This window comes from Trachurus trachurus (genome assembly GCF_905171665.1).
Source record: "Trachurus trachurus genome assembly, chromosome: 21".
Lineage (NCBI taxonomy): Eukaryota > Metazoa > Chordata > Actinopteri > Carangiformes > Carangidae > Trachurus > Trachurus trachurus.
The window spans coordinates 20,511,568-20,537,284 of record NC_139899.1 but is presented as its reverse complement, the minus strand read 5'-3'; the positions used below and the strand labels follow the sequence as shown (position 1 = coordinate 20,537,284).

The following is a 25,717-nucleotide window of genomic DNA, read 5'->3' as shown; positions in this document are numbered from 1 at the left end:
AGAAGCCATTGTAACTGACAGACATGAAAGCTGACAACACAAACCCTCCTGAGAAGAAAGCAATTTTTAACAACCCAATAAATCTCAGGAGGTCAAATAAGAAAAACAAATCAACTTCTCACACACAGAATGAGTTGGGTTTCAAAAGAGCTAAAAACTGGAAGTTACATGCCTTGTATTATCCAGCCATCATCACAGTTATATAATCAATACAATCTGTATAAATGTTACCTTTGCAATGGCTAATGAACAACATCCATGACAGATGATGAACAGTAAAGGTATCTTCTACAAAATACATTTATCGGCAAAGGAAAAAAAATGGAAATGCATCATCTTTCTACAGTAGATTTCATCACTAACTGGGCTGTGGTAAAGGTACTATGACAAATACAGACTGTCTGTTAAGTCAGGAAATATTTAGGTGAAATGATACGTATTTTCTTCCAATAACATCCAATAGCAAAAGAGACACCCTAACCCATCTTGCTATCTCAGTCAGTGTAATTACAGCACTAATCTCCCAACTAAAATCAAATGATTTGTCAAAACTGAACCTGTCAATTTTTAAACCAAGGAACAATCTTTACCTTACCCCATACCATAGTCATACATTGGAACATTTGAATGATACTTCATTTTATTCAAAAGACAAGTGGAGTCAACACAACACTGTACCACTCTACCTTAAGTCACTGGCACAGCATTGCAATAAATGCCTTCTGTAACACTGGTCTTGGTGTGAAATATACTCCCCTGGGTTATTTATGAAGAATGAACAATAAGATGATTGTTCCTTTCTATATTTCGCTCCTTCTACAGTGCTTTTCACGTGTTAGGCTCCCTGTGACAGGGGACATCTATCAAACTTTCTGGGCCATTGCCCAGAGCTCAAACGATCCATGTGATGGAGGTGTGAGTTGTCCTGCAATCCAACCCACTAAAACACTGTGTAACTCGGTCCGTCTCACAGAAGGTCGGCCCCACAGTCTGCATCCTTAAGGCGTTCAGACTTCAAACATTGCAGTGTTAATAAAACAGAAAAAAAAGACACAAAGGTCTGCACTGGTGTGGGAATCAAAGCAAAGGTACCAGAGAGAAATCAGGTGCCAAAACGCTGCCGTAAAAACTGTTTTTTCATTCTAGAAAGTTGTCACGATGGCAATCCTTCCTCAAACTTCACTTATTGCAAGGTGTACTGTACTGCAGGATTATGTCATTTCTTTTAAATACTGTAGTAATCAACCACAAATGTGCTTGAATGTATTAGGTAATGCATCGCATAGCTACAGTAGATGATGTCTTATTGCAACAGAAGTTAAGCCAGGTTCAACATTTCTGCAAGTGGAACATTCTGGATTTCTCATATCATCTGTGTTGGTGATGTCAACTTGGCCTAGTCCCAGGCTCAGTCAACCTTTTGACTCTTCATTCATGAAGTCAGACGGAGTCTTCTTGTTGGGATCATAGCTATTTTGGTATGAAGCAAATGAGGCAGATGAAGCAGTCTTTGGATGTTCTGTGTAATGGAGCACAGGGCTCAGAGGGAAGTCGGCCATGTTTATCCCTCTGGTTATCCCTCTATCTAAATTTTTCTTCCAACTGATGATGAGGCTCTAGGGGACAAGTTGCTTTAATGGGAATACTGCATATTTCACATTCTCTCTTTTCTCTCTCCTCTAGCCCTTTCTCTCCACCCCATTTCTCTGTTTTTATTTGTGCCCCCTTCTTTGTTCTATTTGTTTGTGTGTGTGTGTGCCTCCTCCAAGCATAGCGCGGGAACGGTATTTCCTCCATGAGTTGACAGCTAGCTGTCCTCTCATAGCTGTGGACTCGATTGGCAGTCTCTCACAGCAAGGGCCCAGGCTTTTACACCACAACGCTATCAACAGTGGGCCAGCTGTACGAGTCGCCCGCTGCTTTCAACTTATCTTTAAAGCCCAACCATTTGGATCACACCGACCAAGAGGCAACAGTGGCGTCCATCATGTAGATGTCATTTAAAACTCATCTATCACTGGAGCGACATCATTAGTGCACCTCTACACATCAAACATGAGCCTTCCCTCATTTAAAATCCCATCACTTAGTCATTTGACACAGCCATTGAAGACCAGACAAATGTGAAAACAATGAGGTGAACCTGCATGCATATGTGGCATTTGTTAAATGGATGAGGTTTACCGATTCTCTATTAGTTCAAAGCGCTTCAACATCAAGAGAGACATTTAAATAAGAATGGAGCAAGATTCGCGCACGCACACACACACTCAAATGTAACACATACACATCAAGATAGATGGTGCCATATAAATTAACAATAAAGGTCTATATTATTTATAACCTCTAGATATATGACATTTATAATATACGTATACCCATAGTGAAATGTGTATTAAAATATCAAACCTCTGGTATAACATGTTGCTTCCATACAGTATATGTTAACAATAACAATGTTATTTTATTTTGGGTTTATATACTATTATTTTTAAATGTATGTTTATTTTGTACAGACCCATATTTTTTATATGAAAAATCATGTGTGTAAGTGTAAGAGAGAGAGAGAGAGACTTCACACCGACCAACAGCATCAGCAGCATATTAATTATGTGGTTTACCTGGAGGCAGGCAGGCGCTCGGCCATGTGGTTTGTTGACGTCCACAGCTACAAGCTGCCATCCCCCAGCAGCGTCTTCATGGAACATCTGTGGCACAAGGACAGCACATGAGGGCCAAAAAACACACACACAAAAACCAGAATTACCGCCTTGTGATTTTAATGCCCCCATCACTCAGTCTAGTTTGAGGTTAAATCCCTGTTTATCTAGAATCACATTAAATATTGGCCCTTTGTCTAAAATTTTAATGACTTTAATTAATGTGTGAAGTGACATGTTTCATGAGGTCACATTGACCTTGAATTTGAACCGTTGACCACCAAAATCGAATCTGTTAGTCCTCGAGTCCAAGTGGGCATCTGTGCAAAATTTGAAGGGATTCCCTTAAGGTGTTGCATTCACAAGGCCAATATCATTTCCCTTTGACTTTGACCTTTGACTTTTCATTACCAAACTCTAATTAGCTTGTCCATGACTCCAATTGAACATTTGCACCAATCTTAAAGTAATTCCCTTAAGGAATGATGGCGATATGACAGAACTACTTAGTACATAATTAAGTCCTAGTGAAAGTTTGTGACAGATTTGAAGAAGTTCCTTTTAGGCACTACAGAGATACAGTACAGTACATGTCCACGACAATGGGCCGGACATATACAGTATGTGTGTGTGGATGAATGGACAATGTGAAAACAATATACCATCAGCTCTGGGTGTCACCAGTGCAGAGAAATAAAAACTTATACAGCATTCAAAGTACTGAACAAAACTCAAACACACACATATCTACCCTTTGGCTACATCTTCACAAAACATCTGTGGCCACAAAAAAAAGCTGAAGGCATCATGCGCACAGTTTCATATCCACACAAGACAGCAGGATAGTTACTAAATACAGTATGTAGGCCTAAGGACTTAACACTAGAAATAAAAATAAAAAACAAATCAATATCACAGCAGATACTTTCAAATTCACAAGGCAGCTGGCTCACTCATGAATATCAATTATTCTCCCAAGACATGAATGTGAAAACATGGTCACAGGGACCATCAAGACAAAGTGCAATGTCATTCACTTCATACTTTATCAAGCCGTAACTTCATAGAGGTGATACAGTAACTGGAGGTTTAAAGCCAATTTGCCACAAAACAGAAAGTAAAGATGAGGTTTTTCATGTTTTCAGTCAGAAATGATTGTATTGGGTAAATTGGATGTCAAACAAACAGCTGATCAAAAAAGAGGAACATAATTGAACTCCAATTGGAAGTCCAATATCAACAGATGTCACTAGACAGACAGACAAACAAACAGGTACTGTAGATACTTTATCCTCTAGTTGGGTGCATGTGTTTGTAAAAACTACTGAAGTCATGAGCTGAAATGCTTCAGTCATATACTGTACTGCAAGTCTAGGTTTAGATTTTACCTAAATGTCCCTGAGGACCAAATAAAATGTGAAGTTTCCACGAAAAATGTGTAATTCCAGTTGCCTGATACAGCAAATTTAAAAAGCAGTTGCTTGCCACTTCCATATAGAAAGGTTATAAACAGTCTGCCTCAGTTGTTTGTCTTCTCCTTAACTACATACCCTTCTCTCCCTTTCTTTCAGCCTTGTTTTATACCTGTCACATCGCTGTCACATTTTATCACATCCTAGCAAGACCGTGGTAGGATGTAGCTTTTATCACATTGTTTTTAATGTGACACTGCAAAGAGAACAGTATCTACAACCTGGATGACAAACACATGGGCCTTCTATCATTCAACTTCAGACAGGCCAAAGTGGTAATTGAACTTCACGTTCGGCCCTTAATTAAAGCTCCACTCATCAAAATATGGAAGAAAGAACCTGATTCTGTGAAACAAAAGTGGATTAATCCATTGTCATTTGCCGCCTAATCTCTATTAAAAACCTCAATAATCTGGACACCGCATAGCAAAGTCAATACATGGAGTGTGGCATTGGTTGTGTCTCCCAGGGCCACCTTATACCCCCCCCCCCCCCCCCCCCCCCCCCCCCTCTCTCTCTCTCTGGGGAGCAAAAGAAGGGAGCGTATTGTTTCAGCCTCAGTGATTGACAGTTAAGTGTTACACCGTGGCTAATTAGTTTTTACCCTCTAAGATAAAGATTGGGGCATGACGATGTCATTACAATTAATGATGAGAATGGCAAGAAAGGTTTATTGTTTTCAAGGTCATAGCGGTATATACATGGAAGAGGCACCAGTCTGTTTTGACATCATGGCTGAAATAACCACAGGTATTCATTTCATGATTTTTTGACAGTTTCTATGTGCAAAATAAATTAACTAAAACTAAACCTATTTTCAGGAAGCATCATTTTAAGTACTGAGTGAAAAGGAGGAGTGAAAACACTTGACCGCTTGTCAGGCCAACTCCATTATGATTGAAAAATGTAATTTGTTTAAAAGGGAGTTTGGATTCTTCACAAATGCAATCTAGATATAACTATTAGAAGCACTATGCTCCAGTGACAGGCCAATGATAGCTTTTCTTTTCAATCAACGAAACACAATTGCAGATCCATGCACACAGATTCTATATATAGTACAATATTTATTGTTACATGTTTTAATTGGGTACCGATATATATACACACAACACCTCATGTTGTATTCAATCTTAACATTCACCTCTGAATGAAGAATATCTGCCTCTTCCCAGTTTTTTGCTGCAGTGTCATCATCAATCATACATTTCACAACATACTCTTTCTTTCTTCTCTCTCTTGATTTACTCTCTTCAAATCCACTTCCCAGCTGCCTTTGTCTATCCAGAGTCATCTACTGTAAGTGTGGGAGAGGCAATCAAATGCCTGTGCCATCAAGAGAAATCTGAGCATTAATCAAGACCAAAAAAAAAACCTCTCCTAAGAGAAAGTAGATTTGCAAGAGAGCCAAATATGGTGAAAAATCTACAGGGATTTATAGAATTAACCTCCAAAAACTGACAACCATAATTTCAGCTACTCATTTCTTCAATCATATACTTTGAGTCACTCCCCAGAGCTCAAGACCTTAAGGAGTCGATGGAACATAGACTGACTGGTAGATCAATAATACACTGTCTGAATATATCCCTCTTCACCACAACAGTGTGTAGGTGCCAGTGATGCACTAATTTGCCTGTCAGTCTCTTCATGCCCTCACTTATGAAAACTCACTGAATCTACCATTTACAAGCAGAATACCATGGCCTCAGACTGGAGGTGCTGACACTTACCCAAGCTTTTTAAAACCCAACCATAAATCACTGACTGGTGGAATTGCGCTCACGAAGCCAACAGAACCACAACATACCCTCCTGGAAAGACAGAAATGTGATCCTGAAGTCACCAAAGCAGACACTAATCTTGGCTGGATCCTGACTCCTGAGTCTCCTTCCAAAGTCTGTAAAATGTCTTTCTCCTGCTCTGCCCACACAAGGGTTTTGTTTCTCCAACCACAGAGTAAAACCCTTAGGAGATGGAGGCAGGGGCCTGAACTAGACTTTCCCAGATTGCCACCACAGCATAGATCTGCCCAATTCACCAGTTAGAAGCCAGTCTTGTTAGCCATCTGTCCAGGATACTGACACATTGAAGATTTCAATCTAACAATACATTAAAATACTCAGCAACGCCAGTTTAATGCTTTGCACCTGGGCAACTTGATTCCAGATCAGATGCTGTGATTAGAGGAGATGTTCCTCTTCCCATAGAGACGATATATCTTATCTCCCAGGTCCCAAGTGCCCATGTGTCACTTGGCCAAATAAATCTGCCTAATCTGTTTTATTAAAATTCCAAAACTTATTTTCATCTAGCCTGTTTTCTAATAAGGTAGATTTGATCTTTTATACTCTGACAACCAATTTATTAAAAATAACAGACATCTGATGATCTGTTAGCCCTCATGTGGACATTTTTATTTTACGATTCTCCTATAACTTAAAGGGATAGTTCACCCTAGAATGATATTTCGCTCATTATCTACTCACCCTCATGTTGACTAAGGGCTGGAAGAATTATCAGAGTCCACCGTCCCTTCTCTTAGTTACAGGGGGTCTCGGCGTAGCAGTGAATTTCAATGCAACGGTTGCAAAGGGACACCGGAGCTCTTCGTAAAAAAACACACACAAAAAAACATCCAAATACCTCCATGATGCTCGTATGTAATGTCCGTCTTGTGCTGAAGCCCCAAATTGCGTAATTGTCCCGAAAAAAAATTAAATAAGTCTATATTTTAAGCTTGTTTGTAGCGGAAGCTTCTCGTCTTCTTCTTCTTCTCCTATTCCTGGTCCGTCCAAATATCGCGTGATTCGCAGTAACCGCAATGACGCCGGCGCAAATCACGCGATATTTGGACGGACCAGGAATAGGAGAAAAAGAAGAAGACGAGAAGCTTCCGCTACAAACAAGCTTAAAATATAGACTTATTTAATTTTTTTTCGGGACAATTACGCAATTTGGGGCTTCAGCACAAGACGGACATTACATACGAGCATCATGGAGGTATTTGGATGTTTTTTTGTGTGTGTTTTTTTACGAAGAGCTCCGGTGTCCCTTTGCAACCGTTGCATTGAAATGCACTGCTACGCCGAGACCCCCTGTAACTCAGAGAAGGGACGGAGGACTCTGATAATTCTTCCAGCCCTTAGTCAACATGAGGGTGAGTAGATAATGAGCGAAATATCATTCTAGGGTGAACTATCCCTTTAAGTTGAACTTGATGAATGCACACATTTTTTTTTTTTCACTCTGGACCAAGTAGTTTTTTAGTGTGACATTTTGTGGCACCACTTTGTCAGCTTGTGCATGTGCAAGTGTGGTGGTTGTACCTGTGTGGTAGCAGTAGAGGTGGTGCTGCTCCTTGACCCCCACATTTGCTGAAACTGCACTCTGATTTCAGCAAATGTCTCAATGATGACGGCAATGAACACATTCTGCAAAAGAAAGATAGAGACAGTGAGAGAGGAAAAGTGTTGTGTGACACTTAAAAACAAACGACCAAGTGATTTACTTTCACTGTTATATATGTTTTATCATTCGCCAGAGAATATTCTGTTAATAGGGGGAAAATTTCATGTCTGTAGGTGAAAGATTAGGGAATGTAAATGAACCAAGTCCAACTGGTGTTGAACTCTCCCCAGGTGCTAAAAGTATTATGAAAAGTGAACTAAAGAGAGAGCGAGAGAGAGAGAGTGTGTGTGATCCTAACCTTGACAAGCCACGCCAAGAAGAAAATGAGAGTTATAAAGTAGAAGTAGGAGCGCCAGCGAGGGAAACTGTCAATGGCTCTGTACATAAGGAACACCCAACCCTCCTGTGACGCAGCCTCATACACAGTGAAGATACTCGTACCTAAACAAAGAGAGACACAGGAGTCAGACAGATGTTCATTTCTTTGGTTTTGCTTAAGACAGTGATGACAGCGAACCTCACACCAATTACCATGGCTCCCCACAGCCTGAGCCTTTCAAAAAGACAACACCTTGAGTTTCTCTTTTTATCTATAATGAATGTACATTCTGACAACTTCCAGGATGAAAAATTCAGAACCCCTGTGTCCTCCTGGTTCCCATCTCCATAATGACAAGATTTAGAATTATAACTGTTTGGCAGATTCATTAATCTGATGAACAGTTCTTTAATGCATGTCTTTGTCACTGTCGCCGACAAACGTGGTCAAATGAAGCTAATGGATGTAAAAGTCTGTGGGTTGGCCAAACTATGAAAAATGAAACTCTTGGTTGCTTTCTGGTTAACGCAGTCTCTGAAAATGACTGTGTAGGCTTTTAACACTTGGCAAAAGATTTTATCTGCCGAGACATTCCTTATTTATTTAATGGTTGAAAAGAATGAGTGGTCTGCATCAAGAAAAAACAGATGCTGGTACCTGACCACTCTTAAACAGGTAAGCAGCAAGCAGACTTTCCCAGTTAAACAAGTAAACACATCATGTCATTATTCCAAGCTTTAACAGTTCTCATATGGAGCCTATGAGTTTAAGAGGTACAGTAGAAATAGTTACTGACGTACGTAGCACAGATATTGTATTTTTGAGAACAGCCTGTTCCTTCCACATGGATGTGAATAAAAAAGTGAGAATGCTATAAATAAGATCATCCATAACAATAAAATCTGTATTTTTCTACAGGGCACTTAATGCAGTTTCACACTAGAAGCTACACATATTTTTAGAAATTGTGGTGATAGACCATTAAGCCACACAGTTGGGCTGTATATTGCACTGAATGGGTTGTATTCAAGTACACAGCATAATGTCTAGATGAAGTTAGTGTGTACTGTGAAGCTCTCAGTCTCCTTCATGGCTATCTAAAGATTAGGTGCAGCACACTGTGCACTGACACTAGATTTAAGCACCACTCTGCTGATAAGAAAGCTGTGCTGCCGAATGGCACAGCTTCTCATTGAAGGTATATAAACCACTCTCACAGTGCCATACTCCCACATTTCTCAACAGAATTTAGTGAAGATTTACAGGCATGAAGATTCATTTGGGAGAAGATATTTAAAAGGATTTCAACAAGTGACCAGAGACGGCTGTAACTTTTTTCTTCTGTTGGTCTCTATGTTGCATTAGATGTACAATTCTAAAAAATCATGCACATCCCATATACAGTATAGTATGTGTGAAATTGTTACATGTGCTGTATGTGTATGTATAGTTTATACCAAGTTCATTGAAGCCACTGTAACCAAGCTCCTGTCGGCTGAGACCCAGCTCCTCCAGGTCAACACATTTGAAGCCATAAGGACACTGGTAGCCTTCTCCATCAGGGGAACAGTGGGTGTCTGGGATGGCCAAACTGTTCCATGTCACATTACTGACAAAAGAGAGAAGAAACAGTATTTGATTATTAGATTAAATGTTTGCAGTAGGTGGTAAATATAACAAATGCCTAATATAAGAAAGATAAATGGTAAAATACAGCTAAATAAAAACAAAGATTGTACAAGAAATAACTTAAAGGTCCCAGTTTTTCAAAATAAAAGTGGTAAGGAGTCTATGATTCAAACACATTCAGAGTACAGAGATGCATACCCTGCCTCTCCTCTTTCCCGTCTTTCTGTCTTTCAGCCACAGGTGTTATTCAGGAGCTGCTTGAGGTCTCTAATGAAAATTAATGCTGTCAAATTGCCTGCCCAGACATTCATCCAAATTGTTTATTAAGGGGTACAGAATCAGAGGGGATAATTTATTGCACTATCACAAAGGGCAATCAGAGGTATAGTGGTGAATCCCAGTTAAGCTAATTATACTGCACTGAATAATATCAATGTGTCTTATCAAAGAAATCACTCATCAATCAAAGAGATAAATGGATCCTAAACACGTGAGACAAAATGTCCAGTAATATGATATTAATAATCAGGTGAGTAAAACTAAATCAAAACATATTTATGATAAGAAAATATTCACGATTGGTTTTCTGGATCTGTAACTTTATCTGACCAAAATACATTGGTAAATCTGAAAGTCAAAAGTCTCAGGTCCTGTTAACAGCTCCTGTCCACCTCAAGTGGAGTTTGCAAAGTCCGACAGATAACAGAAGCTCCTGATTCTTTACAGAAAGGTTAAAAAAAAAAAAAATGTCAACCATATTCTTACTGCATACATCTGTGCATGTTATTCAGCTCCATTGGAGTTAAAAAGTAAGGAGGTCATTGCATAAATCCTGACATCCAAAGGAGAGGCCCTACTTTGTTCACAAATCCAAAACCATTTTCATCTAATATCCATATCAGAAAACCTCTCCCCTGCTATTTTTCCCCCAATTTCCATCAAATCCCTTGTGTGTGAAAAGCCAGGGAGCTTTGACTTTGTGCCAAGGGCATATGGCAGATAGAGATTAGACACATCAGTCCCTGAGTGACATATTTCTAAAATACCCCAGCAGAAGTATATACTGTATCTATATATAAGGGATTTAGGAAGAGGAGCACAACAGCAAACAAATTAGATGTGTCGCTCTCTCCCCACTTTTGTATCGTTGGTACATGAATGAGAGAATGTCCTGTGCTATCTTTCCTTCTACTAAAACGGTCAATATATGCAGTGTCCCCTGGGTGCGTAGGCACACATCAGTAAGGAGAGATGGATGGGGTGGCTGTTGAGCGGGAGTGAGCTTAATACAATGACCGGACAATGCAGGGAATTTTTATTATTATAATTAGTGTAAGCTCTCCCTGCAGCCTGGGGCTTTAATCATGATGGTTACTTCCCCAATCTTTTGTCTCCACAAGGATTCCTATTCTCTGCATCATATTATCATCATTCTCAACTGAAACAAAAAAATGTGTTTTGAATATATTATCTACTTGTGCAGCAACATGTGCACGCACTGTTACACGTCTACAATCCCACATCGCTGCCAATGCTGTGTCCCTACCCGCCCACAAGTTTCCTGTTTTCCTGTTTCCTCTTGCAAAAAACATGCTTACCATTAACGCCTCAATTAAGCAATGTATTCCAGCCATGAGCTCCCGCCTATGAACCTGCTAAATTAATGTAATAGAAACAATAAACCCAGACAAAAACAGCTCCTGAACACTGGATATGGAAAGATATTTGTGCCGCTGCAGCTGCACAGAGAAAAGGCCAATTTACTGGGTGAGGCTGCTGCTTAGGCCGTCACACCAAACTGATCACAAAAGATGAGATTCTGTCAGGACCTGTCAGACTCTGCTCAGCAGGGGAAAGATACTGACTGATCAGGCTGACCCATCATTACTTTCTTAAATGTACAACCATGGCACTGTGCAGGGGGAAGGACAGGACCTCTTCTGAACATCTGGTCTACAGACAGCACAGTATTGCACACCCTGCACCAGATTAATGCCAGTTTGATATAAGACCAGTATTAACGTTGTGTAACAGTAGAGCCATTCACATAATGGCCGCAATGTGAAGGTAAAGATGAACTGAACAGTAACTTTAAGCAGCACACCAGTGCAGATTTTCTTCACAATATGGATTTTGTTATACCATTTCTTCCTGAATGGAATGGATTTTCACTGACACGTCAGAAAAAGTGTAAAGAAATGGAGATGGAAGAGCCCAGAAGTATATGTAATATACTGGTACTCAAATATCAAGTTTAGGGCTTACTGCTCAGCACAGTTCAAAGGGATGATGCCATGATCCTTTTTAAATTTCAGATCTTGAAATATAACCTCTGTGTAGCACTTCACAACAAAAGATTGTATAATACCACGACTGGTAATATAGTTTAACTTGTGACCTGCACCATCGCTGGTGATTGAGTCTGCGTGAAATTAGTGTAGAGCCTATTAAAACAATGTTTATATTTTCATTTTCCTTAAAAGTTCTGACAATTAAAAAATGTCTTGTTAAAACAGGATATCACCTATCAACAGAAATAGAGCCTTGTGGAAGCAACAGAAAAATGCATCGATATCGTCATTAAATAGAAAACACTATTTTACTCTTTCTCTGTATCGTTGGTAACACAGTGGTGGTTGAACGTCCCAAACATCTGGACACCCAGAATTCCATAGAGCAGGAGAAAAAACAGCAGGAAGATAGATACACTCCAGATCTGTTCCCCGGATCGCCTGCAAAGCAGAGAAAAGATGAAAGACATGTGTCAGTGCCAGATCTGTTATTGTACAACCATATGTAAGAGAAATGTTGATGACAGTATTGTACTTGAGAATGTTAGTGATGCGGGAGCGAGGGAGCTCGAAGCGAAAGTAGATCCTGAAGGCCCGGATCATGATGAGCGCTCTGGGAATTCTCAACATTCCCCATGGAGACATCTGATCTACGAGCTCTGCGATTTCAAACACCTAAAACAAAGAGGAGTAGAGCAATGCAGAACAAAAACCAACTATTGTGCTCCATTGTTTTATGTCAGTAACAAAAATGGCAATAAGATTCATAAAAAAAAACTCAATAAGTTATTATAACATTGGAATTCACCTGCAGCACTAGCGACACCCAGATGAAGAACACCATGAATCCATCAAACATACACCAGCGGTCTTTCACATAGGAGTTATCCCCCTAGGAGAGGAACAGAAAAAAAACAGGGCAACAAGGAGAGAGGTATGACCATGATCGAATGAAGTGAATCTGAACATTATCATTATCCAGGGCCATATTGTTCGAGAAAGCTGGTAAATTCCACCAACTTCAAAAACACCCAGTGATAGTTTAAGGCTTTCATAATACCAGTCCTTTCATAATACCGGTTCAGAAAATTGCCCGCATTAAGTGCTAACCATCATCTTCTGAGATTCTGACAGAAAAAGCTTTTACTGTGGGAAAAAACGCCTCTATGTGAATATAAGTAATCACCTACCAATGTTCAAGAAAAACATCAAACAGAAAACTACAGAACCCATTTGACAAGGCTGACCGCAATACTCGAAAAGCCATGTTTTCGATATGATAAGACACAAAATTACTGTATAAAGGCCCTGAAGTGTGAACAAACTGAAATGTCACCAGGGCAGCAAAAACGGGCATATTTAATTACCACTCAAAGAGAGAGAGCTCCTAGGTGGTCAGTCTTCCACAGGAAGAAAGGCTGCAAATAGGAGGGTGTGTTCTGCAACACTCTGCAGATAAGGACCATGTTTGATTACACACTGACAAGAACAAAGGCATGCAATTACTTCACCACGCAATGTGAAGCGTTTGTTTTGTGCAGGCACTTTTTAAAAGTGCTGGCTACAAAATACAACTTCCGAGTGTCAATCATACAGTTATAGACATGATGAATATATCCACTCTGACACACTTTGAAATCCAAAGCAGAAATTCAAATGTGTCACGTGTGCATCACTTAGAGAAGCTGGATTTTACCTGACGTTCACAGAAAGGCTACAGGAAAATAATTTCCCTTTTCAAACACAAAGAGAAGCTTTTATCTGCCTGCAAGAACTGAACATAGTAGATAAATAAAATATCGAGAGAAGGACGATTACTGTAATTTTTTTATGTTTTGTTTTTTTTCTTATGACTGGTGATTCTAAATTTGTGTCCCCTTGTGCCTCCCTGCCTGTTATCCTTGATTTGCCAATTAAGCTGTCCACACTTTTTATGGCAGTAATTATGGGCCTTTCATCTGCCAGCTGTCTGTTCCTGGATGCTTCTACAGAATATTATCTGTCCACCTCTGATTTGAATTGTGTTGATTCATCTGAATCTACAGCTCAATACAACAAGTAAAGTACAGTTCAAAGCGGGAGAAAAAAACTGAAGCGCTACATGAAGGCCATACTTCTGAAGATACTGTAACTGACTTAGATTATGGACCAGCATGCATTGGGCTTCCCTGTAACCACTTGCAGTGTCTCCATGTTGTTTGTTTATACTGTATCATTAATGAAGGGTTCGTCGTTCTACTATCTAATGCCAGTATGTACATACTGCAAGTTTGAATGCGCATATACAGTACAGTTGCAAGAAAAAGTATGTGAACCCCTTTGGAATTTCCTAGTTTTCTGCATTCATTTGCTTTGCTTTCCATTTCAGGCCTGAAGTTTGCCACTCCACAACACTAATGGGAAAATGTTTTGTGTTGAAACTAAGATTCAATTTTTTGTATTTTATTTAAATGGATTTTTTTTTTTTTTGTACGTATGGTGTAAAAATAGCATTGCCAGCATGTAAACATCATCTCAAAGGTGAGGTACAGTGAAGGGAGCATCATGGTTTGGGGCTGCTTTTGTTGCCTCAGGGCCTGGACAGTTTGCCATCATTGCGGGCAAAATTACTTCCAAAGTTTATCAAGGCTTCCTACAGGATAATGTCAGGGTGGCTGTCCACTAGCTGAAACGCAGTAGATGTTGCATGCAGAACAATGACCCTAATAATTGAAATAAATCACGATAATCTAGACTAGCTTCAAAAAAAAGAAAATCCAGCTTTAGTGTGAAAATCATCCTTGTGCATCATTTTGGCATTGAAAAGTTAAGATAACTGGTTCTACTCCCTCCCATGTCCCTTTCATCTAAATGTATTCCCAACTTTTGAAAATTTGCTGCTAGGAGACACAAAATAACACACATGGACAAACAAAACTAAATGAATAAATAAATACAAAACAAAAAAAATCTCATATTCAGTCTAAATTTGCCATCAGACAAAAACAAAGCAAAACAGCTGAAACTATTTACTTGCTAAAATTCATGAAATGTCTGAAAAACAAGTCTTCTGTGAGAGATTTTCTTTTTGTTTCCTTTGTGGCATTTCACGTTAAATATTTCAGTACTCTGATTTAGAAAGTTTGCAAGGAATAATTTTTTGTTGTTGTTGTTAAATCTTGCAGGAATTTGATTTTTGTACGATGCTTCATGTGACAATCTGTTCTAATAAAGCTGCAGGCTGCTGTCAGGAGGTACCTTGACGATTCCTCTGATGTGCATCTTGGCGATCATCTCGGCGGTGTAGAGGAACATGAGCAGTGTGTCCAGCGTGAATGTCACATACTGCAGAGGAGGGTAATGCTCAAATGTTTTAGGGGTGTTCATGCACACAGAGATGACGCTGATGATGGCACAGGCCCGCAGCAGGGTGTGCACCCACTGCAAAAGAGGAAACGACAACAAAGTGTGCTTTAGGCCTCATATTTGACCCTTGACCCACAATCAAGTAATTGACACCCTTTTTTTATAGGACAACCTGGGTCATATGAATGCAGAAAAAGCTATATGATCAGAAAAAGATAGGAAAATAATTAACGGAAAATAAATTTCACATACTGTATATTTGTTGGAAACACACAGAATTGTTTTCTTTTCTTTTAGACACTCTATAGCAGTTCCCACCCTGGCCATACTGTATGAGGCCCATTTCTTGGTCTTAGCTTGTGTAAAATGCGTAAATGGTAATTGATGCATTATTTATTGCATTTACGGCTGATTTTTCCCGATAATCGCAATCATACAAGGCAACACTGAAACCATCTTGATGTAAATTAACATTATTTGGCACATCGTGTTAAGGCGCACAGGTCTCTTATAGGACTTTGGCCCATCCTGCAATGGAAGTCTCCTATTGGACACGGATGTTTGAGGCAGGACTACTCCGCTTCTGGGTGAGCTCAGACACACCAGTGGACTCTTTGTAAAGGCCGACGTGTCCGGCTTTAAATAAAAAAGAAGAATTACAGCGCTATTATTCGGTTTCCCAGAGATAGACGCGAAAGAGTAAAACAATACCCCCGCCATCGTATACGACGGCATTGCACCGACCTCAGTTAGGTTAAGTACCAAAACCTATCCCAATGTAATTTCACATCTCCTCTCTTCTCTCAGGCTTTTCTCTGTAGCTCTAACAACAGCTCAGGGAGCCAACACTTGAATAATAAATATTTGACAAATACAGCAGAGGCCTGTTTTTCCACTGGACAAAAAACCCACTAAGACCTGCTAAGAACATTACACACATTCGAGGAGTGCACTCACTGGTTTGTTGATCCAGAAGATGTCAGCGCTGTCGGCGAGGGTTTCATCCGGCCCAAAGTCGGTCATGGGCTGGGCCTCGACCCGTGAGCTCTGTTTCCGCTTCAGCATGCTGGGGCTGGCCGTGCTATACAGAGAGTGGATCTGACAGAGAGAGGGAGGCGGACCACACAGTGACCAAAGCTAAATGAGGTACAGGGGAACACTCTGGCTGTATCCAAGTCTGGGCAGCAGTAGTGCAACTTTTTGTTGAATCATGTGGAATATTGACTAAATTAATTTAATCTATAATTATCGCAGCTCAGAGATGAAGCTGTGTACTTGCCATACATCAGCATCAGTGCAGTTCTTGAAAAGCGAACCGTTCAAAAATTAGGTTAATCAATATGTAAATATAGTATGAAATATGCTACAGTATGTGGCTTCTGGGTGTAGCATTAAAGTTCAGTGATCCGTGATGTGTAAGTTAACTACCCTGACTTGAATTGCCAGAACAGAGGTGTGCAATTAATTAAACAGGTGTTGCATTATTGAATGGCCATCGTGATACACAACGTAGCACACATGAAACACAGGACAAGTGTATTCACATCGGAACAGCTCCAGTGACTTACCATTTGGAAAGATCAAACATGATCTTCATCATTGAACACCAAGGCGCCAGAAGACTAAGCTGTGTAACCTACTGTACAGTGAGTTGGTGTTAAACTGCAAATGTCCCTGTTTGTTTGTGTGTGTGTGTGTGTGTGTGTGTTTGTGTGCATGTGTGTATGCAGAAAAAGAAAACTGTCCAGGCCGTTTCAACTTAAGAAGAACACAAGAAGAAATGACACTCTGAATGGAGACAAAGCGCACATACCAAAGGGAAAAGTAAAGCTGAAATTGCTCCAGCACTGCACATAACATGCGATCAGGCATACCCTGTAAATAACACACAACAGTTAGTCAACATTATGGCTCATATGGTTTACAGTACACTACCCACATCTACAGTACGCTCATAGAGACAGGAATGCCCACCACGTCTGACATCAAGGCATATATGCGACACACTCTGTGAGTGACTGAGGTGTTGTGGAGGAAGAAGATGGGGTGGAGCAGGGCCAGGTTGACTCACTGTGAGGCTCCTCATTGGTGCGTTCATCCCCAGGTCACAGAGGGGTGGAGAGACCAACCAGAGAGAGAGACTAGAGATGCAAAATGGAGAATGTCCTAAAGGCCTGGAGGTCCTGCGGCAGCGGTCAGTGAATGGTAGCAGTCATAAGAGCAGTAAAGAGGAGTGAGAGAACATATACACAGGTGCTGCGAGGCGCAGCTGCAGAACATAGCAATGCAATTCAATTGGTCCCCCCAACTTATATAAAGACATATTTTCTCTTACCTCCAGTGTTATGTAGCCATGCAGGGAGGTAATTATCCATTTTACTCTAGATAATCAACATATCACACTACACATCACAGAGGTATTTATGTTAAAAAAAATATATAAAGAGGGTGCTCGGTGGACAGGTGGTGTTGTCATAGCCCAAAGCAGTGATCTCCAGTTCAACCCCAGTTCCTGCTTTCCTTTCTCTCTTCACTGTGGCAGTGAAAAAAAAAAATACTTTACTATAAAAAATATATGTAAATGAGCACCAGAAGGTAATCTCAATTCAATGTCAATTTACTGAGATGAAGCTAAAAATCACCCCAGTGTTTACATTTATTCACTAAACAGATGCTTTTATCCAAAAGCAACAACTGACAGACATCAATAGTGCAGGAGGAGACCTTGGCATAGCTACGTCTATTTAGTGAAAGCAGGAGATAGGCTACATCTAAAACTACCTGCATGGCTACATTGGTATGTTAGAAAATGGGGAAAAGTATTGAAAACAGCACTGAAATATAATTCAATAATGTGAGAGAGCGAGAGTGTATCACCTGAGGAATGAAATACTGTACAGGTTCAATCTGTGGACGTCTCTGCTCATTGTCGTGCCATCAGCACAAACACAAACAATCTGAAGAAAAGGACTCTTATGTAATTTTATGTCCTCCCCCTCAATGAAATATGCCAATATCACAAAATGAAATTCAATAACAGTCACAATGAACAGTCCTTATCGGATACACAATTCATAACAGGAAAATGAAAAGGTTGCTGTTATCTCGACCATTATGTTAAACAGAATACCTGACTTGAAGAAAATCTGAGCCTTCAATTATTTGAACTGACTGAAATGAATTTTTAAGATGACCTATTGCCAGAACCTTAATGAGAAAAATGTTTAAGTACAACTTTTGAAAAGTGAAAAGAGACCTCTTACTTACAGACAGAACAAAGTAACTGTATCGCCCTTGTTTCCTTTTATGGTTTTGCCAAGAAAAGAAACTGTCCATCCTATAAACCCCATGTAGTTAGAAGCAATTTCCCAGTGTAATTGCTACACTTAACATATGCAGATGGAGACATGAGGAAGAGTGAAAACAAAATTACAGGGTCTAAGTGCTATTATGTGGGAGTATAGGTGGCAAAGACTGCAATTACTTTCCCATTTGGAGAAAGGACATGTTCCTCACGGGCAGGATGCGATCACTGGGCAGATTAATTGTAAGTGTGAGTATTTGTTGGAGGCTGCAAACTTTCTTAGCTTAAAGGGATAGTTCAACATTTTTGAAAATTGGCCCATCGCCATGATCCCCCTAGTAATAGCAGTAGGTTCGTTACCTTTAATTGTTGGTCCAAGCTGCTTTTAGATTGGGGGAGAAGAATACCGAGCGGCGCAGCTACACTACGGAGGCTAATGGAATTTCTTGGTTTTGCTCATCAAACTCAGCAAATACACAACCAAAAAACTCAAAAACGCTGTGGTGGACAAGTTGTGAACTGCACATTCACCACGCTATGAGATAATAGCGGAAAGTTGCGAGATGGAGTTGTTTTAGAGGCAAAGTCGGACTTTACACTCTAGACGGCTGCTCGGCGGAGTGATTTCAAAAGCGCCTGTTTACTGCAGATACGTCCGTATACTACGGCACTGGCTGAGGTGCGCACACTGTGTCCCTCCGACCAGTGGTTCACTGAAGAAAGTAGTTCCGAGTATTTGCTTCACTTCTCTTAACTTTCCGCTATTATCTCATAGCGTGGTAAATGTGCAGGTCACAACTTGTCCACCACAGCGTTTTTGAGTTTTTTGGTTGTGTATTTGCTGAGTTTGATGAGCAAAACCAAGAAATTCCATTAGCCTCCGTAGTGTAGCTGCGCCGCTCGGTATTCTTCTCCCCCGATCTAAAAGCAGCTTGGACCAACAATTAAAGGTAACGAACCTACTGCTATTACTAGGGGGATCATGGCGATGGGCCAATTTTCAAAAATGTTGAACTATCCCTTTAAGTTTCCTTATTTAAGAAATTTAAGATGATACTGCCATAGTATACCAACAACAGACATATGAAAGCTTGGTAGATGTGTTAACACTCTTTTCATTTCTATTGATTTAATAAAAAGCTGCATTGATCAGTATTTATTACATGAACAATGGAGGTGTAAAAAGTGAAAAGTGTAATTTATGGTGTCGACTAAGAACACAGCAACTCCAAAAGAGCTTTTTAGTGTCTTTATGTGTGTTGTGTTGTTTTTGATTTCACAGCACACAGACCAAGCAGCAGCAGCAGGCAGATCATTTGGTGCTGTAGTTTAAGAGCCAACTAGCCAGATGTTTCCTCCAGGACATGGTGGAGACCAAGACAATGATAAAATGAGTCAGCCAGTCAGCCAGAGGCATGCCGACTTGATTAGAGTGTTTGCAAACACATTTGCCAAGTAAACTGTATAGGTGACATGTAACCTATTACTATGGACATACACGTCACAGGTTTAATGAAATCAGGTGATAATTCTCTTACTATAGCATTTCATATTACACATATTTCACCCATTCCTTACATAAAATAAATACTGCTAACATGTCAATATCTATACTGTGTGTCCACACAGTATAGATACATCAGTATTGTATCATCCAGGCCTGACTATCTGTATGAGGTTGTCAAAGCCATGCCTTGCAGTTCATTCATGTTGTCAATTAGCATTATTATCACTAATGAATAATGTTTCATTTGCGTTTTTGATTGTTGTCCCATAACAACATTCAAAACACTGTCAGCTGCAGTGTTGTAATCACATTTCAGACACATCTTCAGATTGGAAAGACCCCAGAAGACAGTATTGATACTATAGAGATCACCTTCACCAAAATCAATAAAATCAATATTGTTTAATTTTGTGATATCTGGAGGCCCCACTATGACAGAGCCACTGTGGCCTGGCAGGCTTCAGATCAGCTGTGGAACCCTAACAATCATCTTAGTAAACTGATCAGATGCGTTATAATATTATGTAACAAGATTCACACAGCTGGATGTCAGTCAAGGGGTGAAGGCCTTTATCCTTTAATATGAATGAATGACATCCACGGAGCCAAGGTTACTATGGAAACGGATGAGAGCTAGCAAGTGCTACATTGAGCAAAAACAAGCTAAACACAGGAGGTAAACACAAAATGTGGCCGAGCACAGGTCCTGACGGAAGCTACATGTGTTACCGGGCAAGTCGCCCACGTGATTCTGAATCAAATACACGACAATATTAATATTTACATCAAGGCCTGCTCCGGAGGATGAGTCTCTCCTCTACTTCCTGGACAAGCCAACATGCTAGCTGTCCTGCTGCACCAGACGTCAGCCGCATCCTCAAAGCAGCACAACAGCTGCACGTCCACTGACATGAAAACGACGAGGGTCTAAGAGCGCAATAAGAAAAACATAGTGAATCACTTACGAGAGGAGGATTTCCCTTATCCACCGTGTCGCGTCCTGTCCATGACATCAGCTGTTTTCCGGGTGTGTGTGTTGGGATCGTGTGGGAGAATAGCGGGAGCGCGCAGGGTTGAAATCACATCCACAGCACCACCAGCGCTTGCAGCGGAGGCGCGCAGCAGCCGTCTCCATGGTAACAGATTAAGGTCCCACAGCTGATGCTGCATCACAACAGTCTCCTAAATGCATCACTTGGTTTGAAGTTTTAATGACAAATATCGCCAGATTACCACCTCACTTACGACAGAAATATAACACTATATTTTGGGAGGGGAAAAAAAGTTTTGTTTTTATTCTGTCCTGAAATTGGGGCTCTCCTGTATCATTTATCACTACAAAATGCTAATCTGTGAATGTTTTATTCATTTCTTAAATTGTTGATGCTATTGTTTTTGTTTCCCCAAAACAAAGACAAGCAAACAGTGAAACAATCTTCTTATGAATGCATGTGGCCCAGGTCTCCATAAATTATTGATCAGGTGAGCACAGCTCAACTCAGGGCAGTGAAAGTCCCTGTGAGAGAAAAAAAAAGGTGCAACTTCCAACCCAGGCTGCTGCTCTGTGCAGTTGGTGTAGACTTTTTCTTCCTTTGGCCAGGGTCTATGGCAGACAATTTAAACACAATATCAGGTAACTCCTCCCACTCTAGCCAATGATGCAAATGATGGCTACATTATGTGACTTTACATCTAAAAAATAAATAAATAAAAATGACATGTGACATGTAGGCCTAGTTCTATTGAAAACTAAAATAGCCTATAAAAAGTGCAGATTTGATCTTTTTTTTTTTTTTTTTTTTTTTTGATCACCTGTTGTGAACCTTTGTTTTAGGACTTTTCTGTGGTGTGTTCAGATGCCTGAACAGGGAAAAACGAATTGAAAAAACTTGCCTGACAAATGATTGAACTAGAATATTTTGAGAGTGACACGGGCCCAGCCAGGTGTGATCTCTGTCGACAGGGAAATCAAATCCACGACTTTAAGGTAAAGAAAAAGCTAATCAGACAGACACATGATCATCTTTCTCTGAAAAAAAAAAAAAACACACATTTGGTGTTGCCAAATCAAGCACTTTTGTCAAATTACTGACCAACCATTTAGAAAAGTGCCTGTGTTCACTGAAGGAGTTAAAACACATACTGCACATGAATGTTACATCTCAGTGCAGAGGAAGGAGGGGTGGTGAAGCATATTAAGGTATCAGCACAGCAATAAAAAGCATGAATGAATCAGGCGGTGTCAGTCAGTAATAGGCCTTTCTCTCAGCAGACATTTTGACATTTCAGAGCAGGCAGATCTAATACCACTAACAAAGCCCAGTGAGCCATCATGCACAACACAGGATCTTTGGAACTGGCAAAACCTGACAGGATACAGCCATTGTTGTTAATCACACCTGTGCTTTTGTGCTACAATGTCAAAATGTCTGCTTTGAAAAAGCTCAGAACAAGCCCAGCATCAGACATTTGCCTTGAACAATGAGTCATTCAATGTTTATGGGTAACAGCAAACAAAGGTATTTTGCATATTGTTCCAATGGTTCCACAAGCAGTCACACATGGTCAAATCATTGGTCCATGTTGCACTGCAATGCCTTAGCTGTTATTAAACAGCAGGAAGTGTTTTAAGATCAGATTCAGACCAAAATTTGTATAATTATTCTTGCAACATTTTGTGTTTGATCCTCTATTGTATGTTGTGGTTTTGACTTGTCACAGTAGGAAAAGCACACATCTGTAAGTAATAACTCCAGCAGTTGATCTTTTCCATTCAAGTACCACAGTCACTGGCTCTGACAGTGACAGAGTGAGAGAGCCTTCATGTGCAATAGCACTGGATCCTGAATTCAGAGCAGCTAAGTGGGATTTAGCCATCATATTCACACCTGTGCTTTTCCTATTATGACAATTATGTCAAGTTGTCTTCTGGGGAAAAGGCCTATTAGTGGCATGGACTGACTTTGGCTCTCGCATAATATTTACAGCATCGAAAGGAAATATAGAAACAAAACTACAGCACCGCAGAGAAATCATCTGGACAACGGAGGGGGAAAAAGTGGGAAAAAAAGAAAAGTCTGCTTCTAATTACATCTCAAACGAGTGACTTAACTTTTCATTTTGGCAGTTTTCCCCACTCTAGCTCCTGCCCAGGACTGTGTCTGAGAGTCAAGACTAATCAAAGGCACTTGTATGGAGAGGACTGTTGGCCTCTGAAGGGATTGAGCCAGTTCAGGCCAGCCTGCTGCTCTTTCTCTCTTTCTCTCCTTCTCTTCTCCCTCTCACTCTCTCTTCCTGTCCTGTCTGTTTAAGGGAAGCAAGATTGGGAAATTCCTTCAAGCTACTTTACTTCAGGTTTCTGTGGGATTTAAACATGCACACTGAGGTTTTGGGACAGTCCATGTTAGTGCCGTTGTTTCTGATTCTGCTCTCTGCCGTGGAGGACACTTTGTTACAATCGGTGAGGTGAGTTTTCACGCAGCCCTTGTTTTCTCTTGTTTATTTTGGGGTAGTCTGGAGAGCAAGAAGGAAGAGGGAGGTGCAGAGTTTTGCTGACAAAGTCAACATTTGGAAAGCACAATGTGGAAAAGTTTAGGAGTGCCTATACATGTAGTCTGCACTTGCAGTTTCTTTGCACAGTTTTTTTTTTCAAGCTGTTTTGCCAAATGTCATAACACTGCATGCCGAGTCACAGGGTAAAAGTCTGCTTCTTCTTCATTTTCGACATTTGACATTGCAAATGGCACTGTTAAAAACTTACAGACATTCATTTATTCTCATTTGGACACTTAGCTGGAATTAAATATAATGATGTTATGACAGCTCTTATGGTAATGGGTTCGGTGTAAAAAACGCTAAAGTGACATTTTGGCTGGAGCAAGGGTTATGAATGTGAAGAGCTTTTACTGAGCAACAAACAAAATCTAAATATCCAAAAACCTAATTTATGCTGAAGAAACATAAATAGTAACCTTTTTAATACTTCAATGCTTATAAACCTAACCCTAATGCAGTAAATTAGTTTTTCAAAAAGTGTTATAGTTATTTGGAATCGAGCGTGAAAATGGAAATAGTGACATGAAGTCAGTACCTGGAACTGGTTAAAATATGAATGTGAACGATTCATTTCTGTTTATCTTGGCCTTTTACGGCGAGGCCCCCATCAGCAGAACTGTAAATGTTGCCATGTGGATTTAAACTTAACTCAGCTGCAGAGGGGGTGTTTGCTCCAAGCAGGTGCACCATGCTTGTGTAATGATTATACTGTGTATGTCTTTCTGGACACTGCACTGTATTTATTGAACAAACAGTAGCAAACGTACACATGCTTTTTACTACAGAAAAGCAACAGTTCTTCAGACTCCAGCCGATAACATGTGTCCATATCCAAATAATCCCGCCCCCTGTTTGTTTACTAAATATGTCATCATAACAACCTGGCAGTGTGAAAAATCATAGGTGGTTCAGCAATTATGCTTTGTAAGCTCAGTTCTATGAGCACACATGAGGAATGCTACATGATATGTCCATGTAACACTTAACCGACACAACATACACAAAGTAGGCAGGATTCAGGCTGTAGTGCTCCACCTGTATTTAAAAAACCTCCAAAGTAACGGTATGTCATCCCTATAATTTTAAACGCACACGTTGCCCTCTTATCAACGCTATATATCCACTTGTATTGTTGCAGGGCAAAAACACATGTTGATATGTTGCATGCTGAAATTGAAACAGCAGTGCAGTGCTTAGCAATGTTGCCCTGAGTATGAACCCCAGGCCTGGGGCTTTTCTGTTCTGTGGAGATGGCATATTCTCCCTGTGCCAGCAAACACATGGATGAAATTAGAGGTTACATGATATTCTTTGGGGACTGTTAATCTTTGATATTATTTCTTCATATTAACTTATTTTAAGCTAAACTAAAACAAACTAAGCAACCCATATATTTGTACAGCTGAAAAGGTGTATTAAGGTTGAAAAGGTGGATTTTAAAAAAGCAGATTAGAATAATACATCCTTGATATTTCATGCAACTTTTTATAATACCAGTTGAAAGCAAAAGTAATGTACTGTGGCAATTTGCATCTTTTAATTCGACCTATTCTCCATTTTCAATTCCAAATGATTGAAAGGCAGTTTAGCCAGATTTGGTGACGTAGAAACATTTGTAGTTTTGTTGTGAAGTGACATTAATTGGATTTTCTCAGACTTTATTGTCAACTTGGTTTGTCACAGCCCCAATCGTGGGATGCTCAGTCAGTTCATACACGCAATTCTATTTTACACTCAATTAACAGCTCTCATATTTTCATACTCTACACTCATTTATGCTATAATGATGATGATGATGATGATTGTTATTATTATGATAATGCTTTCCGTTAGATTAGAGTAGAATATTAAGTATTGATTGCCTGTCACTCTGCAATGAGTGACATCAACATCAAACTCCTGCTCATTCTCACAGAGGCTGTTTTATAATGTAAATTTGTCATTTGTAAATTTGCCCATTAAGGGGATGAATAAAGTCTTATTTCCTCTTATCTTATAAAACACAGACCAGGAACTAGAGCGCATACACAGGGTGTTTTTTTTTTTTTTTTTGTCTTTCCCAGTGACAGAGGAGAAAAATGCAAGAAGTTGCACTGTCCCAGACATAAAATGTGTTGCTTTCAAGTACAAGAGATAGATTTGTGTTACATATACTACTATATTTATCCCTCTGAATGAGCAGACAGGTCAGTTGAACCAGCACAGAGTACAGGCTGCTCATTTA

General features: G+C 40.0%; 2 protein-coding genes across 5 annotated transcripts in view; one reads left to right on the top strand and one right to left on the bottom strand.

The window, feature by feature from the left end:
• The window catches only part of nalcn (sodium leak channel, non-selective), a gene marked incomplete at both ends in the record, with an annotated part of 61,116 nt that extends 44,134 nt beyond the window's left edge, over nucleotides 1–16,982 (bottom strand). For 2 of the 3 annotated variants that reach the window (XM_083996476.1, XM_083996477.1), the window contains 10 exons: nucleotides 2,622–2,708; nucleotides 7,462–7,566; nucleotides 7,842–7,984; nucleotides 9,320–9,471; nucleotides 12,095–12,223; nucleotides 12,318–12,457; nucleotides 12,591–12,674; nucleotides 15,020–15,202; nucleotides 16,085–16,225; nucleotides 16,941–16,982. In XM_083996476.1, coding sequence (XP_083852602.1) covers nucleotides 2,622–2,708; nucleotides 7,462–7,566; nucleotides 7,842–7,984; nucleotides 9,320–9,471; nucleotides 12,095–12,223; nucleotides 12,318–12,457; nucleotides 12,591–12,674; nucleotides 15,020–15,202; nucleotides 16,085–16,225; nucleotides 16,941–16,982 — 1,206 coding nt within the window. Of the gene's footprint in view, nucleotides 1–2,621; nucleotides 2,709–7,461; nucleotides 7,567–7,841; nucleotides 7,985–9,319; nucleotides 9,472–12,094; nucleotides 12,224–12,317; nucleotides 12,458–12,590; nucleotides 12,675–15,019; nucleotides 15,203–16,084; nucleotides 16,226–16,940 lie in introns of those variants that run through there. The other variant, XM_083996478.1, reaches the window with a different exon arrangement.
• Nucleotides 16,983–23,143: 6,161 nt separating this feature from the next.
• The window catches only part of itgbl1 (integrin, beta-like 1), a 39,799-nt gene continuing 37,225 nt past the window's right edge, over nucleotides 23,144–25,717 (top strand). Inside the window, exon 1 of one of the 2 annotated variants that reach the window (XR_014596301.1) lies at nucleotides 23,144–23,403. Coding sequence is in view for 1 of the 2 variants with exons in the window: in XM_083996289.1 (XP_083852415.1) it covers nucleotides 23,312–23,403 (92 nt within the window). In the remaining variant the exon portion in view is untranslated. The remainder of the gene's footprint in view (nucleotides 23,404–25,717) is intronic. The other variant, XM_083996289.1, reaches the window with a different exon arrangement.